At 42.9% G+C, this 20,164-nt stretch overlaps 1 protein-coding gene across 7 annotated transcripts; it reads left to right on the top strand.

Annotated features, from left to right (window-relative positions):
- The first annotated feature begins 1,999 nt into the window (after window positions 1-1,999).
- Window positions 2,000-17,976, top strand: GMFB (glia maturation factor beta). Of its 7 annotated transcripts, XR_012159614.2 has the most exons (9): window positions 2,000-2,140; window positions 3,701-3,809; window positions 6,051-6,147; window positions 6,768-6,817; window positions 7,771-7,820; window positions 8,677-8,759; window positions 10,145-10,218; window positions 10,683-10,787; window positions 13,726-13,807. XR_012159614.2 is itself a non-coding variant. In XM_073350087.2 (8 exons), exons 2-8 carry the CDS (start codon window positions 3,711-3,713, stop codon window positions 13,795-13,797), a joined length of 525 nt encoding a protein of 174 aa, XP_073206188.1. In that variant the 5' UTR covers window positions 2,005-2,140; window positions 3,701-3,710; the 3' UTR covers window positions 13,798-17,976. The 7 variants fall into 7 exon arrangements, 6 of the variants coding, with proteins under 6 accessions (XP_073206188.1, XP_073206192.1, XP_073206194.1 ...); XM_073350087.2 differs by lacking the exon at window positions 10,683-10,787 and having other exon boundaries at window positions 2,005-2,140; window positions 13,726-17,976; XM_073350091.2 differs by lacking the exons at window positions 3,701-3,809; window positions 10,683-10,787 and adding an exon at window positions 4,272-4,627 and having other exon boundaries at window positions 2,007-2,140; window positions 13,726-17,976.
- Window positions 17,977-20,164: the final 2,188 nt, after the last annotated feature.

Here is a 20,164-nt window from a genome sequence, read left to right on the forward strand (position 1 = left end):
ATCCCAAACAAAAAACTACAGTAAGAGGACCAAAAAAATGCCACTATGGCTAAACAAAAGAGTAAAAGAAGTGGTTAGAGACAAAAAGACATCGTTTAAAAATTGGAAGTCAAATCCTACTGAGGAAAACAGAATGGAGCATGAAACTCTGGCAGGTCAAGTGTAAAAATATACTTAGACAGGCCAAAAAAGAATTTAAAGAGCAACTACCAAAAGACATAAAAACTAATTGCAACATTTTTTTAAGTACATCACAAGCAGGAAGCCTGCCAAACAGTCAGTGAGGTCACTGGATGATTGAATTGTTAAAGGAGCACTCGAAGAAGACAAGGTGTCATGGTGCCTTCATGGATCACAACTGAGAATACCAAATTCAGGACAAACTGCTGAGAAATAAGGCAGATACACCCCAAAACTGGTGGTTATTTTCCCATATACCAAATCAGCAACAATAGTAAACTTCTGTTTCACCACGCTGACTAACAAGAAGTCAGAAAAGCAGTTTTCTTAGGCATTCCAGTCCTTGTACCACCACAAAAAACACTAGACTTAATAATAAGTGGCTGTTTACAACCAATTTAATCAAACAAAAGAGTTCTCAGGGAATCGGGGCGGGACGGGATGTCACGGGGCTGTGATGCGCTGCCATCGCACAGGGACTCGGGACGGGATGTGCTGCTGTCGCACAGGGACTCGGGGCGGGAGGTGATGTCACGGGGCTGTGATGCGCTGCCGTCGCACAGGGACTCAGGACGGGATGTCACGGGGCTGTGATGGGCTGCCGTCGCACAGGGACTCGGGACGGGATGTCACGGGGCTGTGATGGGCTGCTGTCGCACAGGGACTCGGGGCGGGAGGTGATGTCACGGGGCTGTGATGCGCTGCCGTCGCACAGGGACTCGGGGTGGGACGGGATGTCCCGGGACTGTGATGGGCTGCCGTCGCACGGGGACTCGGGGCGGGACGGGATGTCCCGGGGCTGTGATGGGCTGCCGTCGCACGGGGACTCGGGGCGGGCGGGATGTCCCGGGGCTGTGATGCGCTGCCGTCGCACGGGGACTCGGGGCGGGACGGGATGTCCCGGGGCTGTGATGGGCTGCCGTCGCACAGGGACTCGGGGTGGGCGGGATGTCCCGGGGCTGTGATGGGCTGCCGTCGCACGGGGACTCGGGACGGGATGTCCCGGGGCTGTGATGGGCTGCTGTCGCACGGGGACTCGGGGCGGGCGGGATGTCCCGGGGCTGTGATGGGCTGCCGTCGCACGGGGACTTGGGGCGGGCGGGATGTCCCGGGGCTGTGATGCGCTGCCGTCGCACGGGGACTCGGGGCGGGACGGGATGTCCCGGGGCTGTGATGGGCTGCCGTCGCACGGGGACTCGGGGTGGGCGGGATGTCCCGGGGCTGTGATGGGCTGCCGTCGCACGGGGACTCGGGGCGGGATGTCCTGGGGCTGTGATGGGCTGCCGTCGCACGGGGACTCGGGGCGGGCGGGATGTCCCGGGGCTGTGATGGGCTGCCGTCGCACGGGGACTCGGGGCGGGCGGGATGTCCCGGGGCTGTGATGGGCTGCCGTCGCACGGGGACTCGGGGCGGGATGTCCTGGGGCTGTGATGGGCTGCCGTCGCACGGGGACTCGGGGTGGGCGGGATGTCCCGGGGCTGTGATGGGCTGCCGTCGCACGGGGACTCGGGGCGGGCGGGATGTCCCGGGGCTGTGATGGGCTGCCGTCGCACGGGGACTCGGGGCGGGACGGGATGCCATGGTGCTGTCACAAGATGCTGTGCTTTCACAACGCTCCTCTGTCCACAGCTATGGGGCCTAGACGGCCTCTCGAGGGCTCAGCGTGGGACCAACCCCACCCTGCACGTGCTCCCACCCCCTTGGCCGCGCCCCCTGCCCTCTCAGCGCATGGAGCCCCGCCCCCTGAGCCCGGGAGCACCAGCTCAACGCTCCGCCAGGGGGGGCATGAACTTCCCCGCGTCCCGTAGCCGGGTGAAGCCCGCAGTCCGCTCCGGCCGGCCTCGCGGATTGGCTCGCGAGCCGCGCGGCGCAGGCGCAGTGGAGCCAGCCGCCGGGAGCTGGACGGCGGCGCTCTCGTTCTTAAAGGGCGAGCGGAGGGGGCTGCTGCAGGCGCACAATGGTGAGTGGAGCCGCCTGAGGGAGCGGTGCCCGCCCGGCCCCGGCGAAGGCCGCCCGCGGAGGGGCTGCCGGCCAGGGCAGTTGCTGGCGACCCCCGCCCGCCCGCGGAGGGAGCGGATGAGGGAGGCCCGGCCGCTCGCAGCTGCCCTGCCCTGGGGGCCCTTCGCCTGGCAGCCCCGGGGCGCCCGGCCGAGCCCCAAGCGGCCGCCCCCAGGGCCCGTCGGCGTGTCGCTCGGGGCCCCACCCGCACCCTGCGGCCGGGGGGCGTCGGAAGCGGGCCGCAGGAGCCCCTGGGTCCCAGCGGCGGCTGACGCCGGGGCCCCGCGGGACAGAGCGAGCGCTCAGCCCGGCCCGCCGCTGCCCCCGTGGCGACTCCGCCGCCCGGGCAGGCCGGGCGCTGGTGCTGGGAGCGTTGCGTGGCTCTGTGCTGGGGCTGCGGTGCGCGCTGGCTGCGCGGCTGGCTGCGCTGCGTGACGGCGACCTGCGCAAGTGAGTGGAGGGGCTGGGTGTGCCTGGGGCTAGGCTGTGTGCCGGTTGTGCTGACTTGTGTCTGGATTGGGGGGCGGGCGGTGTTTGAAAATTCATGCGCACCGGTGGCAAGTGAAGGGGGGGGGCTGCTGCAGTGAGGGGCTAGGTGTGTTTCGCGTTATTGTGTGTGTGGGTTGTGTTGGTGCTGAGAGAGTTGTGTGGGCGCCGAATGGGGCGGGGGTGTGTGTGTGGAGTTATTGTGTGGGTGCCAGTCTTGGAAGAACTGGCAGCTGGGCCAAGTAATCCACCACCGGCGCAGTCTCCCTCATAGAATCCATGGAATTATTTTATGGAAATTAGTTGTAGAGTCCATGGCGGCGGTTGTCTGATATCACAATGGTCTAGGAGTCTTGGTATGGGATAGATAGATACCTTGCCGTGAGTGTAATTTATAACCTCAAAATGGCAAAGCTTAAAAATTTACTGCAAATCCTAGTAATGGTTGAACCTAATGATATTTGGAACAAAAAACTCTCAGCCATGCTTGTAGCTATTTCCATTGCTTCATGCTGACTCAACAAACATTCTGGGCTTCAGAGTGACAACCTTGTATAGATGGAGCAAAAATTGTACCTGAAACCAAATGGGTAGGGTCTAAAGGGGACAGAAAAGGTGGAATCCTGGAAGTATGGTCTCTAGAGTCGCTGCTAGTGCATCGCCGTTTTTCACTCCTTTTTGAATTTGCTACTTTGTCATAACTTTTGTTAGGTGGAGGCGTGAAAGGGGAGAAACTTATCTAAAATGATACTGTGTATGTAAACTAAAGTAGTCATGATCTTACATGACTCCTGAGAAAGCTGTATCCCTTTTTTCTTGAGATAGAGTTCAGAAAGGTCACACAATGAGAAGTTCTTCTAGTTCCACTGTAACTGAAGACAAAGGCTTCAGTTGAAACATGCATGTCTCAGCTTCTTGCTTACCCTTGGTGTGTTGCTAAAAAGTGACCATTTGTGGCTCTGTGTGTCTATGGGGAGGAGGGATATGAAAACAGTGTGACTAAGTCTTAACAGGTTTCCATCCTGTCTTCCTACAGACGTTGCAATATGAAAACATTTCTGTGTAAACACTTCGAAAAGTCACTCTTCTGTGATCAGTTGAGAGGAGGGCAGCTGGCTGAGCTATCGGTTTCTGAAGAATTTAAGGTGTGGCTCTAGCCAGAAAAGGGACATAGTTTTTTTTTTAAAAAAAACAAGGCACCCCCTCACTCAGCAGATTTGCTCTCTGCGTAGTCAGTCATAGCTCTGCTGGCTTTAGTGAAAGCATAATATTTAGGTTTACCTCTGGTGCTGGAGAGCCAGCATAGCCAACAGGGAGTAGTGAACTGGATTATGTTCCTCATGTATTGCAAACAGAATTGTTTAACTCTATTTACAGGGCTAATTTGAGCCACCTGTGGAACCCCAGGGGATTGCACAAGTGGTTTGGCCTGCAGTACTTGGTTTACTATTTATGTTGGAAAGAAAAGAACCTAGATAGACTCTCATCCCAAATTGAGTTTGTGGTGTTGGAAAAACTGTCTTACTGCACATCAAATGTTTCCATTTTGAAAGTATCATTTAGAAACAATGAACATGGATCACAATGCCGTGTTTAATGACTTTCAGAATAGAACTATACTACTATGACAGCAGGCGAAGTAGATGCTAATACTAGCCTGTGAGTGAGGATGATCCAAAATGGTCTGGGGAAACAAGCACACAGCCATCATCCTCATCCTTGCAGCAGCCAGGAGCCTGAGAAAGAGTAAAGTAGTAGAGTGCCATCACAACAGACGCATAAGTGGAGGAAGAAGTCTCCATTCCAGCAGTCATAGGGAACAAACTCAAGACACCTTTCCAGAGGCTGCATCTTGGACTCCATCTTCATCAGAGACTAGAGACAGCAGAAGAATGCTTGGATGACGTTTGCCCTTGCTACTTTTTTAGTGAGGAGACCCTCCTATCTTCAGTATTGGCCTCTGGTAAGGTGTCTGATAAACTGCTCGAGGCCTGAGTTTAAAGATAAAATTTCTTCTGATCACTAAACTCGTGATGATTTCTTTTACTGAATGATTCATTTAGTGTCTGCCTTCAATAATTTTAGAATTGTTGACTCTTATTTAAAGATAAGGTTTAATTAAACCACCCCAGCAAAAAAGTTCTGGCACGTCTGAGTAGTTGCAAAGAAACATTCATGGGACTTCCCCTCCGTAACTAATTCCTGACAAAGTCCTCTTTAGGGACAGAGGAATCTATATGTAAACTAAGATAAGTGGACTAGTACTTTCGTGTTGTTGCATATGGGCTCAGAACCTTAGTTCAGTATCTTTCTAAACTCTAATTTATTCCTTTAAGACTTGCTCTTCATAATGTGATCATTTAGCTTTATATATGGATTTTGTTAGCCCTGATTTCTCAGGAGTGAGTGTATAAAGGAAACTCCTATGTATGGTGGCTACAGTAGTAAAATTTAGCTAAAGATGGTGAACTACTTCTTATTCCTTCTGCTTGGCAACGGTGTTCTGATATGCTTGGCATTCAGTCAAAGCTACCTGTGGTGACAGAACATTTGCTGAGCGGTGGATCTGACTGTTACAACAAGACACGCGAGGGAGTGTGTATAAAGAGTGGTGCAGGAAATGGGCAGTGGTTGGTGTGGTGCAATTACAAATTATATGTAAAATGGTTTAGAACTCAGAGGGCTATCTGTGAAGGAACTGATTACTTTCTTTCTCACCTTCAGTAGGATAATTTTTCTAATACTTCATTTTAGACTTCACTAAGTCTAAGTTTTCAAAAAAAGTGACTTGTAAATATAATAGGGAAAATGCACACTTTTTTTCATTTAATATAGTTTGTTAAACACTTTGCATGTAGGCAAAATTTGAAGGTTCGGAATTCTGCTTTCATACCTAGCACAACAGGCCCCTGATTGGGGCCTCTAGATGCTACTGAAATATTAACAGCTCTTATTATTTTAAATATTCACAGTGCTGTACTGGCATTAGTGTATTACATGTGTATTTAATAGGGTGTCTTATTTCAGGACTAAACTTGCAAAATCAGTTGCATATCTGATTCATGATTTTAACTTGTATGTTGCAGAAACAGGATTGCTTGATACGGTAAAAGTATAGAAATTATTTTCTGACTTCAGGAATAAATATGTAAAGACACTTGGTCCACATTTTTCTAATATTTAACTTTTTTGGCCCAGTATGAAAAGAGAAGACCAGATTTGTTTCTTGTGTATTGCAAGTCCATTTTTCACTGTGTTTAATCCTTATATTGTCTCTTTCTGCATGTTCTGAATCTTCAACTAATTTCATGTAGTTATATAATTTTGGGAGGATGGGGGTAGTTCCTTTTTGTTAACTGAAATATTTTTTTTTTTTTTTTTTTTAGAGTGAATCTCTGGTGGTTTGTGATGTTGCTGAAGATCTGGTGGAAAAGTTGAGAAAATTCCGGTTTCGCAAAGAAACCAACAATGCTGCCATTATAAGTAAGCTAAAATCATTGCCAACAAAAGCTACAAGGTCTTACAGAAAATCTCTTTGATAATTTTTAGCTGCTGCAGCAAAATGGCGTGGACTATGCTTCTACTATACCACTAACTTTGATATTTTCCCATTCCCTCTTAACAATAGAACATTATTTTATAGTATGGAACTAAAGCTTTCAGAATAAAAGCTGTTACACTTGCTGTTAATAGAAATACTTATGTGCTTAAACACTACTTAAAGTGGGAAAAAGTCTACCACTGGCTGCAAGAAGGTGGAGAAAAAGCCAAGACTTGATCCTCTTAAGTTTATTTGACATGCTTAAAGTAGACTAGTTTTGTAACAGTTTTGGGGGAGAAGTCTTGACTGCACTGAAGTTAAAACTCCCATTGACTTCTGTGGGGCCAGAATTCCACTCACTGATCGTTGTCAGAGGGGGCGGGGGAGAAGAGGAGGGAGTGAAAATACAAGATAATGCAGTAGGTGGGTTAAATAAAAAGCTGATTATTATATGCATGTAATTCTAGAAAAGTTGCAATTTTAACCTTTAATAAAAAAGGGGGAGGTGGAGACAGAGCCCCCTATAGATGCACAGTTCACCTATGTTATGTTTTTATTATAGTGAAGATTGACAAGGATAAGCAGCTGGTGGTACTGGATGAGGAGCATGAGGTTTGTTAAATGAACTGTAAATAAGAATATCTTCAGCTTGCCATGTATTGTTGCCACTGAGGTACTGTCTTAGTGTCAAATTGTTTTCAAACTGTTAATCTTATTTGGGTCATGAACCTCCTTCAAATGCATGGTTACTCTGCAGGTGAAGCATGATATGCTATTAATTGAGCTGTATGGTAGCAATTGTACTGCTAATTATCTAAACAAAACAGTTTAAGCTTTAAAATGTTAATTAAATTATATTTGAATCAAAATTAGGCAAAAAGCATCTCTCTCTCCATTTGCTGGCTCTCTGGAAGAATTATTGCTGACTTGCACTCTGGACTCTACATTGTCCTGCCATTAGTTAGAAGTTAGGATTGTGTTAATCCCTGTAGACAGGTGGCGTAATAACTTTATCTCAGTGTGTAGTGTCAGCCCACACAACACAAAATCTTATGCAATGATTTGAGAAATAACTTTTACCTCTTTCCCAGAATGTTAAATATAATATTTGAAGAGGAATATTGGCCACTGTGAATTGTTTGGCTTGTTCACTAGTCCAGGAACTGGTCTCTCACAAGATAGACCAAGGGCTAGATTTCAGGATCCGTTTGTATTGCTGGTTGTAGCAAATCTTGCACACTCGTGTTCAGTAGCTGGGATTGAAATATGTGGTGAGTGTCAGTATATCTAAGACTAGAGTGGAGCCACAAAACGTCAGTTTCCTAAACAGATTTTTTTTATTAACATTAAATCTCTTATACAAAATTACTAAATCAGTTTAGCAATCATTTAACAGTGGAATCTTCCTATGACTGTTCCCATAGGATTGTTCTCAGTTAAATTGTAGATCTATAACTGTAAATGTAGCAGTGTCTCTTACTCCCATGACCTTTATACTCTAGCCTGTATAGTGTGTAGGTCTGAGTTCACCTATTTAAAGACTGCTTGTGTTTTAATATTACTAGGGCATTTCCCCTGATGAACTAAAAGATGAGCTGCCTGAGAGACAACCTCGATATCCTTTTTTCTAATGTTGCTAGCATTGTTTTGTTTACTGGAAAAAAATTAAATCTAAAATACATTGGAAATTGAATTTCTTTTTTTTTTTTTTTTTTCCAAACAGATATTTGCCTACAGTGGAAATTCTCCCTACGTTAATTCAAAAATTGATTAATTTTCATGATCTATTCTGTAGTCCTATGCCATTTCTTAGCAAAGACTTGTACAATGATATAGTGAAGTCTCTACTTCTAAGACTTGGTTACTTTCACCATGTTTTGAATGGCTTTGTCTGCTCTTTTGCAGGGACATTCAGCACATTAATACAACAGAAAGATTTAAATCTAACACTTTAGCTATAGATTCTGCATTTAATGGTTAGCAAAACACACCACCATCTAATGTTTGATGTGCAAAGAGCTACCAACAAATAGTTTGCAAAGATAACATTCAAAGAGCAGCAAAAATTCTCTTTAGAAAAAGAGATCTATTTAGCTGATACTTCATAAGCAGATCAGATATTTAAAACATTGTAGAGAGAAATCCTTGGGAAAGGACTTTATAGTGAAAAGGACAATATTGAGAACTAACATTTATTTTGCAAAATATTCACACAAACACCTGTCTCAGATGGGGGTTATGTTACTGAAAAGCAGGGTAAATCCTCCAATGGCTCAAACTCAAATCAGAAGAGAAACCAAGATGGGAGCAAGATGAAACAGTACAGAAATTGATAAATGTAAGCATCTTTTAGAACAGACAGCAAAGAGATTTATTTTGCCTATATCAAGCTCAGCTAATGAATGTAAGGATTATGTTCTAAGAGATCAAAGAGTTGTATTTTTTTTTAGTTTCTTTAACCTCAGGAAAACATTCATTGTGTATAGTTACAAGTATCAGCATGATGATGGAAGAGTTTCTTATCCATTGTGCTTTATCTTCTCCAGTCCAGTTGGTGAGTGAACATTGTGAATAGCAGTTCCTATATCCTATAAATGTGGAAGTTCTTGTATCTAAGAAACAAAAAAGGCCTAATGCTTAAGATCAGTGTTTTTCACACTTAAGGCCAAACTGGTCAGTATGTACCCTCTGGCCCAACTCTGACACAAAGGGGTTGCAAATTCACAGTAATGGCTTCCTGACAAAATTCTTTGGAGGGGAGTTCCTGGCAGGCACAGAGCCAGTTGTATGCTACCTCCTACAGGATGTCAAATATTCCTGTGTCCCAGCTGCCAGAACAGCTCTTGCAGCTGAGACCCACATTAGAGCAACTCTCAGGCTGCCTTAGTCTGTACCAGGGACCGAGTGGCCCTGAAGAAACCTAGGAATGCGGAGGAAAAAAGCCAGCTCAGCACCTCCACTTTGTTACAAGCTCTGGTTATACACAGGGAATGAATTGGGCCTCTTGAGATCAATCTGCATGTTCTGAATTATAATAGGGTGGCTTTCTGCAGCTATTAAATTACATTGTGATCCTCGAGAGAGTGCGTTATTTTACCCTTCACTACTCTGCCTGCTAGAATAACCAGGTGGGTGTTAAAGTTTAGCAATAAAAGTCCACATCTTTTCTGTATCTTCAGTAGTTCATTTCTGTAACAAGTTCTAAACTACGCCTGCGGTATTGGGTTCTGCTCTGTGAGAGCTCGACCAATGGTGAGATGCTTCATGGGAGACCTTACCTAAAATTCATTTCTGTAATTATTGTATCTCTAGATTTTGTTTCTAGAAGTTCCTCTCTATTTTCAGTGTTTGGCTAAAACTAGACAAAGAGTCAGGACATAGATGGCTTGCTAAATGAAATAAAGCTGGTTATTTTTTTTTTTTTTTGTCCTATCAGTTTATTTTTTTGTTTTGCCCTGAAAGATATTGTGCAAGATTTGTGGCTGCACTCAGATAAAACTGCATCTGTAGTTCAGGAGGAAATGGGAATCTATTAGAAACAGCAGCAAAGGTAACTTGCTTTCATGCTCGTGCAGAATATAAGATAGCAGGAAGAGGTAATGGGTTTAGCCTCTGCTTTGCTGGCTGTGAAGTTTGAATTGTGATACAGTTAAGCTTAATAGTTATCTTGCCCTCTCGAGTACAGTTGTAAGCAGAACTACAGACACCGCTAGATATGACGACCAATCCAACCCACTTTCATATCACTTTAATATAGTCTTGACAAGTACTAAATATTCAAAACAACATTAAAAGATGATACTGTGTACAAAGAAACAATTGGGTCATTCTGTTGATTGGGAACTTCTGGTATACAAGCTGGATTTTAAAAAAAATCTTGTTAATGGATTTCAGTCAAACTGTCCAACACAGCTTTGCTTTCCTTCTCCACAACTACAGGATGCAAGCCTGAACAACAGATGATGTACGCTGGGAGCAAGAATAAGCTTGTACAGACAGCTGAACTCACTAAGGTATAATTTAATATCTAGCTGACCAGTTGCAAGAATCTTTCATAAAAAGCAGAATGTGAGTGTACATAAGATAGAACAGTATCTTGCTAGTCTCTCACATGTACACAATACAACAGAATCATTATGTTCTTGCATGTTTTAAATTGCATTCAGCAGGTGTCTATCTTGCAGGAAGCCTAAAGAAAGAGGGGAGTAAGCATGGAGATTTTATGGATGTGGGGTGTTTGTTTTTTTGTTTTTTTTTTAATTAGGGGACAGGGAGAACGAATGCTTGTGGAGCATTATCTAAAGTGTCTCTAACTGTTAGAGGTTATTTTAATAATAGTTAACACAATTTGTCAGGTCAGGAGGATTAAAAAGGCCATCCTGTTTACAAAATAGAATATTCTAGGATAAGATGAAGTCTACAGTGTGATTGCAGGCTAGGGCTAATGCACATTGGCTGGGCTTTATCTCTTCTGTAGATATAGTATTGTAGCTCTCGGTATTATATAACTGGAACAGATGAGAAGGCAGGAGTGGGAGACCCACTGATCAACTGGACACAAGTGTTACCTATATTATAATAGGTGAGAAAATGTAAATAATGCCTGTTTTAATAGCAGTCTTGATCAGTAGATTTCAAAGTGCTTCATGCTATTTATTCTTTATAATATTCTTGAGAGGTAGAAAAGCATTATTTTCCCCCAAAAGATTAATTGACTTGCCAAAGGTCACACATGATGGAGCAGGTAATTGAATTGGGTTTCCTATATCAGTGCCCTAACTGCTCTTTCCTCTCCTAGATTCTGGGGGTATGACACTATTGATTTGCATATGCCTCAGACTTCAAAACACAATCTAAACAAGGCAGAAGCTTGTTTTTGGTTAATAACATGGTAATAGCTAACCCTAGAACGTAGACTAGCTGATCTCATAAGGCTTTTCCATCTCCCTGTCAGTATGTAGGTGCCACATGTTTGCTAAAAAAAATTCCTCCCTTTTTAGGCTTTATACCTTTGACATTCTTAGATTAAGACTAGAAGGGACCATTGCAGTCCTCTAATCTGATTTGTTATATAGCACAGGACATTGACCTTCACCTAGTAATTCTGGCAGTGTAATTCATGTAATTCACTGTAATTCATGGTTGAACTAGGATGTTTTTAATAGAAGTACATTATCTTGATTTAAAGCTTTCAAATGATGTGGTAGAACCTCCATCTCTTGATAAGCTGTTGCAGTGGCTAATTACCCTCACTTAATGTGCCTTATTGTGGTGAACCCTTCATAACCATCACTGAAGCATGAAACACCTTAGGCGTCTTTTCTAACAATGGTAGAATGGGTCTTGCCAACTTTATTGCCAACTCAGTGTTTCTAGGCCAATTGCAGAAGCATCATCTGGTTGGATGGTTGGTTCTGACCCAACAGTGTCAGAAATAGGAGGTTATAAAATCTGCCCCGGACACCTGCAGTACAGCTGAAAGTTAATGCTGAAACTCACAGGAGCTATTCTGCTGTTCTCTTCCCCTTCCTATCTTGGTTGCTACCTTTGTAAATCTTATACAGTTGAAGGGGATAAGTGGGAGGAAGCAGGCTTTAGAGAGCTGGCTGTTTGTTTTGGCAGAAGGAGACTGTTTCATAGGCTTGGAAGGAACTGAGGCATGAGAACAGAAAAGAGGGGGGACAAGGGATGGGATCCCCTGAGGAGAAAGGTGAACTTGGGCTATGCACAGCTCATCCACTTGGTGAATGGGGAAGACGGTCAGGTTTCCAGAGGCAAGGGAAGCTAGAGACCAGCTGCATGTGGGGTTTACCCTTTTTTGGCAAGAACCACAAACCATTTGAAAACTGCCTGAAAGAGGGCCAAGGGATAGAGTCAGATCTGTTCTTCTAGAACTGACCCCACTCCATACCCAGGTCGGGGTGTTAACTTTCTGCTTCAGATTTAGATTTTAAATATGCTTTATTCATACCTCTTACAGAAGCTTCATTTAATTCTGGCTCATGCTAAGGCCTCTCCTGATCTGACTCTTGTACATGACTTAATCGACTTACCCCACTTCTTGGTAGATTAGCCTAGTATCTGTTATGCTAGTCTGTGCTATCATATTGATCTCTTTTCCCATCCTTTACTTAACAAATCAATATGCCAGTAGACAGCAGTGAATAACAGATTGAACATGAGAATCTGTGTCTGTAGATTGGGCTTGGGAGGATAGAAAGCAAGAAAAAGATGGTGCAAAAGTGGAAATAAACAAAGGGACAAAAAAATTTTAAAAAAAACAAGACCTAAATTAAAAAAAACAAACTTGGGGATTACTAAGAAGGTAGAATGGATGGGGAGCAGTAAACAGGTGATTCGTGCCCAGCAATAGGTAAATTCACTGGGGATTTTATGTATTTTGTTGTCCCTTTTACTGTCAGCTGAATACTGTAGTGTCAACATAGCGCTCCACGCATGCACGTGTACACAAGTACGTGTATAGTGCTGAAAATGTGACTTACAATTTCACATTGGTCTTAATAGTATGGTCAAAATATCGTGCGGTCTTCTCTTGGTATATAGTATGTCTTTTCTTGCTAATAATTCTAACTTGATTCTCCACAACTTCAATTTTTTTATCTTGCTTGCATTAGATAACAGAATGTTCTCCAGGCTCTGTGGACATGTTATTGATGCAACATTGTTTTATATTGACTTAGCAATTGACTGTCCTAAAAAGATTGTACCTCTTTTGAGTGATGCCCAAGGATTCCAACTGGAGTGGAGTAGTGTAAAATTAATCTATTCTGTGCCAGTATCAAAATCCAGAGATCCTTTCCTGCTGGGTGTGTACTGAGCAGGGAATGGTGTACTTGTTTCTGTTTCATTTGCTGTATCAAGGCCTTACTAAAAACTCTCCAAGTCTTTGTATGTATTTAATACTTAAATCAACAATGCGTACTGACAAGCTACCTTTAAGTAACAGATGAGCAAAATATTATGGTGATATTTTGAGGATTCTGCCAGTTTACAAGTTGTTCTTAATCATGGGCTGAAAAAACTTAAAAGGCTTCAGTTAATTCAGCCCAGAATATAGTAATTGTATTGCAAACAGGAAGAACCTTCACATATTGTAGTAAATATATTAGCATCCCTGAGCTGTGGCTGACCATACCACTTCAGAGTCACTTAAAAGATTGTTTGCTTATGTTGTATCCTTATCCTATATATAATGTAGAATCTTAAGAGAACTACAAATGAAGTAGCAAGTCCCAGAAACAGTAATTATGGCTCTCCCTAACTTGATCAAACTGTAACATGTATTTCCATTAGTCTCGCATTTTATTCAAGGTTCTTAACCTGTCCTTGCAAAAATGTGCATGAAGCAAAATGTTAACATGATGATTCCTAGTGTATCGTGACTATTTTTTAAAAGTACACTAATGCATTTTATCAATAGAAGTGTGGTGCAATGTGATGTGTTCTGTTCTTCCAAGTACTGGAATGTAAATATTTAACCTAATGCCATTTTGTTTTAGGTATTTGAAATAAGAAATACAGAAGACCTAACTGAAGAGTGGCTGCGTGAGAAACTGGGCTACTTCCATTAAGAGAACCTCTATATTAAGTATTTATATACCATCCTGACAATACTGGAACCAGACATGAATACTTACGCCTAAAAATGCACTGTATTTACAGCAGTTTCCTGCAGTATATTTCTTGTACAAAGTTTGGGCAAGGGGAGGAAGATTAGTCTCCTTGAAGTAAAACTTTGCAAAGTGTTTCCTTGTGTATAACTCTAAAGGGGAATACTTCTCTGCAGGGATTCTCTTTTTGCACTCTTGTGACTAATATTTCTATAATTACTACAGTTCAGTTCAGAAACTGTTAACGATTTTAGAAACATTTGGAAGCTGACACTAACTTCCTGAGCTGCAAATGCACCCTTTGACAGATACTGTATACTAGCAGCTTATATGTTAAAATAGCATAGTGCCACTTGTTAAAATGAAGAATTTTTTTTGAATTTCCCAAATTAAAGTCTATGGAAGTGTTTAATATTAAACTGAAACCAAGTATTTATATGACCAATAACGTGAAAAAAATTCTTTTTAGGACTTTTCAGGAGTGATTCTCTTTCATTTTAATGAGTATCTCAGTTGATTGAGTCAATCCAACTAAATTTCAGGGCAAAGGTCTATGACAACTAGTCAGTCATAAACTAGTTTCTATAAGACTATTTTATAACTCTTAAGGGCTTAATTACAATATCGGTTACATGCATTCTGGATTTTTACATGCAAGACTTAATATTACACAATTTATAAATTAACCTCTTCACTCACATTACCTGTTATATGAACACCTGTTAATACTGTGTGCCTTTAATTTGTTAGCTTTAAAAAGGACTAAATTTTACACTATTTACTCCAAATTTGGTAAAAACTAACCTTTGTTAAATGGTTTAAGTAACATGTTTTATAATGCCTAGTGGTGCAACTAAACATTTATAAAATAAAACACACTTCGACTTAAAATGCCAGCCATCTGCTCCCCTCAGTAAAGACCTGGGAGTGCAGGAGTTCAAAGCTCTTAAGGTCTTGTGAGTGATTTAGAATAGTCTGATTTTGTTGTTGAGAAACCTTGGCCGTATATAGACCTTGTATCTTTTTTTTTTTTTTTTTTTTAAATGAAAGGAGGTCTCCTAGCTTAATTGCTTGTTAGTCAAAACTACATTCCAGCTAGGACTTCTGCGCGTAAGTAACCTCATTCAATCTTTAAGTTTCATCTCTTTTTGGTAAAACAGCAAAAATTCTAATATGAAAATAGTACTTTTTATAATATTGCTAAAAACTAACCTTTTAAAGGGTCTGTTTTTATATTAAAGTAGAATAGTAGTTTGAGTTGGGATATCCTATTTAGCCCATGCAGTGGCAAACAGGTACTCCTGTGACAATATCTCAGTTATGACTCACGTGAGTGTTTGTCATGCTACTGAATAAGTGGTTTCTCATGAGCAGCTTCCAATCATGAACAGTTGTAGCTTAAAGTATAGTTGCCCTAATAATGTGTGTGTTTTGGTGGGGAGGAGTGAATTAATCAGTTGTTAAATTGGGAGGCCAGTATTACATTCTGTAAAACCTTTGCTGGGAGAATGCATGTTTGCTTGCAAGCACATGTTGTGTAAGAGTATTAAACATGACTCTGTTTAAGAAGACCACATGGACCCGTGCAGTGCTCTTCAGTAGCAGCAGTTCATGTTTAGCTTGACTTATTGATTTATTCCTCCTTCATACACACATCTCTCAGACATAAGAGGGCTTTTCAAGGTGCAGAAGTGATGATATGATTGAGAGAGACCATTAGTTCAGTGTAGGAAAAATGACTTTAACTGGAGGAAATAAGATCCTTATGTTGATATATTGAACTGGAACAACATTATTTCCTCATTTCCCTGGACAGAACATGTATTGATTGTAAAAATGTTCCTTTGTCTTTCTCATGTGCTACAGATCAAGAGAAGCAGTTTCTTTAGTGGCAGACTTGTATAAATAAGGCTTTGGTCTTTAAATTGGTATTGCTTTCAAAAGCCATTAAAAAAATAAGACTAGAAGGTTTTGCTTCACTTGTCTTGCATGAACTCTAAGGCATTGTGATGTCAAAGTCCAGTAGGGCAGAAAGAAACTGCCCTTTGCGCTGTGAGCCCATGACATTCTCTAATATTCAGCCTAGCTTGTGGTGGGAAACCGGGATTTGTAAACCCCTGACCAGACCAGTGTGCTTTGTACACTATGTTGGACTGGCAATAGCCACTTTCACAGGAAGAATGCTCATAAAGGGGGAAATGTGCCCCACCAAGAAAACTGTTCTTAGTTTGTCTCTTTAGATGAAAATAAGGGGTTTTCTGCACTAAACTTATAATTGTACTTAATTTGTAAGTGATTCTGTGAGAGTCACCAGTTCTCTGCACATGGTCTCCTCCTGCCTTGATTCCAAATACCAAGAGCACTTCCTCCTGTTCAGTTCTTCCCATTCCTTTCTTCAGCATTTCACCATTCCACCCACCCCATTCAGATCTCAGATGTTCCTGCTGCCCTATCTTCTATCTTCCCTCCACTGCACCCCATACCCCACAGTCTTCCCTTTATGCTGCTCCTCAGGAACCTCCTTTGCCTAACTCCCAGTCATATGGGGGCTGTTCTGAAGACTGATGTGATGGGTAGGGCCTACACAGGCAACGAATTCCTAAAAGCCTTGGTGGACCAGGCAGCATGTTCTGTAAGTTGTGGGAGTAGGGTGCTGTCTTTGTCCCCTGTCTTCTCAGCTCTGCAGCAAAAGGGAAGGAAGTAACTGCAGCTACTGTGTGGGGAGTCCTTGTGCAGAACAGCTGCTGTTTTAGGGCTAATCTAGACTTAATATATGTCAAGATACTGTACTGTCTCCTGCTGCTCCATGTCCAGTTCTCAAGGTCCCAGGACTGGCTCTGAGATATGGTAGTGTGCAGAACTATAGTACTTTTAAAGTAAAGGCATAACTAACCACATTCAAATCTATACTGTGGATGTGAGATTTGTAATGCTGTCATATCGCTAACTGCCCAGTCTTGTTCAAACTGCCTTTCTTTACAGCTACCCATGAAGATTAGCAGGAGGTAGATGCATGGTGTTCAGAAAGCCAGTATATTCTAATTTTGCTTATCATTGTTAGTTTAATTTATGCCAGTCTGATGTAACCAAACTCCTCTCTTCTCTGCCAGTGTTTCGGAGATCTCTAAAGAGTACTCAAAACATGGGGCAGAAGAGTGCTTTAATTATCATGAGACTTGTTAACCTTTGTAGCTAAAGATCACTCAGCATTTTCTATTAGAAACTCTGGCTTTTTTTCAGGAGTCAATAACTCCACCATAAAAACGTTTCCTGACCAGAAACTTTAGAGGTCTCCAACAGGTGGAGTTTTTCTACCACACTTAATTTGGCTGTTTTAAATTTCAAATAGGTGTATGTGGCAGGGAGGAGGGGGAGGAATCTCTTGTAATCCCATGTGTGAGAAAAAGCCAAACTGACTAAAGCATGAGAGTTTTTGCATGTTTTCACTTCATAAGATGGACTGGTTCTACTGCATATGTTTGTGGAAAAAATTTGGTGGTTTAAAAATATTTCTCGTACTATGTATGCCTCCCTTGATAAACCAGAATATCAATAATGCTGGGACCTACACCTTTCCAATGTATTGTGTAAATGTGCCTTGTACATTCCCACTGATGATATTTTTGTGTCTTAAATGGCTTTTAGTCCAGAAGTTACATTAAATTAATGCTAAGGATCAAAGTTAAATGTGCAAAAGCAAGGGAATTCCAATTTAAAAAAAAAAAGCTCCATGATTTCTCAGTTGTGCGTTGGAATGTAAGCATGTCTCAAAACATTCTGCTCAAACTGCAATAGTGAGTTGTAATGGGATGGGAGTAAAGGCTCCAGTGGAAGCTCTCCACTTCTTCCTTTGCATTTATTACGTTGGGTCAGGCGTACAATGTTACCTTTGGGTGCTGATTATGTATGCCAAGGCAAGCTGCCAGTGCTATGGATGTTAAAAGATGATCAGGAGGTTTGAAATATTGATGGTCAAACATATTAATCTAACAATTCCATGTAACTGTTAATGTCAATAACTGGCACAACTTCCATCTGGTATTTAGTCTCTGCTAGTTCATACTGCATGTTTATTTTTAAACCAAATGTTTTGCTCAGCATGGTGCTTGTACTGGTTTAAATAAAATGTGAATACTCAAATCACTTTGTTTCTTGTTTTAGCTACCTACAGAACACTAGGCAAGGTCTAAAGACATGGCCCACGTGCAAACTAGCCACAATAGGCCTTTATTCCACTCTCTTGTAAGCAGCTGGGACTGTGAGTAGGCCCATCTGGGGAGAGAAGGAGCTAGTGGACCTGGTGGGTGGGAAGAGTACAGGTGCCATGCCATGATTCTTTCCTCCTCCACCTGTGGGATCAAGGTTGACTGTGGCAATTGGGGAGGACTCTACCTCTTAACCCTGTGAGGCTTCATCTTCCATAAAATAGGGCTAACTCTGTTGCCCTTAACTAACATCATCGCAGCTGGAGGAAGCAAATGGAATCATGATTCTCCATTGCCTTGGGTTGCTGTAAAAATAAGATCAAATCAGAATGGTAACACCTGTGCAAAGGGAGTAAAAGATGACCCAGTCAAGAATGGGCCTTAGCACAAATAATACTCGTAGGTGTGGGGTTTCAGGGCAGCAGTCCTTAGACCCCCTTCTAAAGGAACCATGGACAGGGTTGATCAGGTTCATTGCTTTGATTCCATAAACCTGCCTGCTGCTCCCAGCTAAATTATTCAGGGGAAGCTATGCTGTAGAACTTAGCTATGTGTACACACAGCTTAAGTTGGTATAAGTTAGAAGTGTGAATAAGCTAACACCCCCCCGAAGTGATGTAAGTTACACTGACCTAAGCATCAGTGTGGACAGCACTATGTCTGCAGGAGAGCTTCTCCCCGTGACCTAGCTACCGCTGCTTACAGGGGCTGGAGTTAAGTTGATGGGAGAGCACTCTCCCATCGACTTAAAGTGTCTACCCTAGGAGCGCTATAGTGGTGCAGAAGTGCCACTGTAAACTCAGTAACATAGCCATAGCCAAACTTCCCCCTTCCTTGCCTGCCTCTTCCTTTTGATCTAGCTCCGCTATTGATTGATCCTGCTTCCTAGTTAGGGAATAAGCCCCCTAACATCTTGGTGCCGGTGACTCGGATGCATGGTATTGGATAGGTGAGTGGCAGCCTGTAAGTCCCCCTCCCCGACAGTCCGCGCAGCTGCTTGGAGGGGGTATAGTGAACTCTCGTGATGGTAGTTGCGGGTTCTGGCAAGCCAGGGTAAAGGATTTTTTGGATAAATGGATAAGGAAGAACCAGGGTCCATACAAGGTGCAGGGGTCAACCTGGGATGAGATTAAAAAGGAAATGGAGGAAGTGTTAGGGGACCCAGAGGGATGGGGGGTGGCTGAGGAGCCCACCCTCCTTGGTATATGGGTAGTGGAAGAAGGTCCCTGCCCATGGGGACTGAATGCCTTCCAGGGAAAGGAGACACTTCAGTCTGCTTGTGAGAGGTTTGAAGTAAGGGCAGCATTATGGGAAGCTGCCAGTAATCTTTCAAGTTTGGTGCTGCTTCAGCAAGGGCTGCTGAAGGGTTGTAAATTAGTTAGGGGTAGTTAAAAGATGATTTGGCACAACTGGGTTTAAAGTCAAAAGCAGAGTTAACAGACTACCTTTAAAGACAGGTTTCAGAGTAACAGCTGTGTTAGTCTGTATTCGCAAAAAGAAAAGGAGTACTTGTGGCACCTTAGAGACTAACCAATTTACCTTTAAAGACTGGAGCTGGGACTTGGTCCTGGGGGAATGGAGAGAAAGAAGGGGGAGGGGAAAGTTTCAAAGTGCAAAATGGCAGGGTTTGCAGGAGCAGGTAACAACCCCCACTCTTCTCCCAGAGCCAGAATGAGAACCTGGGGATAAGGGTTCCCAACTGTTTCAACCCAGGGAGCCTACTCTTGACCCAGAGCTAACTATGTCCTTTTCTTCTTTTCGTTCTTTTTCTCAGTTTACTTAATTTGCTGCTGGTAGCCTAGACTCTAAACTGACCTAACAGGTTTAATTGGTTTCTTTCCACCTCTTCCCGCTGCCTTTCCACACTTTTTTGTTTTTTCTGAAGTTTTAACGGAGGGTACTTTGGATACTTATGTGAGATGTTTTTGGTTATTTTGGACAAAGTATGAGGGAGGGCTGCTGTATTCCACTGGAATTTTTGGAGTAAAAGATTCATGGGCATCCATGGAGACAAATATTTTACTGCCTCTTTGAACAGTCTCAAGGTAAAGACAGTACAGGTTAAGGCAGCTGTGTGGCAATAATTGTACTTGATGGCTAAGTTGTTACAGACAAATTGCACT

Source organism: Lepidochelys kempii, chromosome 6, assembly GCF_965140285.1.
Source record: "Lepidochelys kempii isolate rLepKem1 chromosome 6, rLepKem1.hap1, whole genome shotgun sequence".
NCBI lineage: Eukaryota > Metazoa > Chordata > Testudines > Cheloniidae > Lepidochelys > Lepidochelys kempii.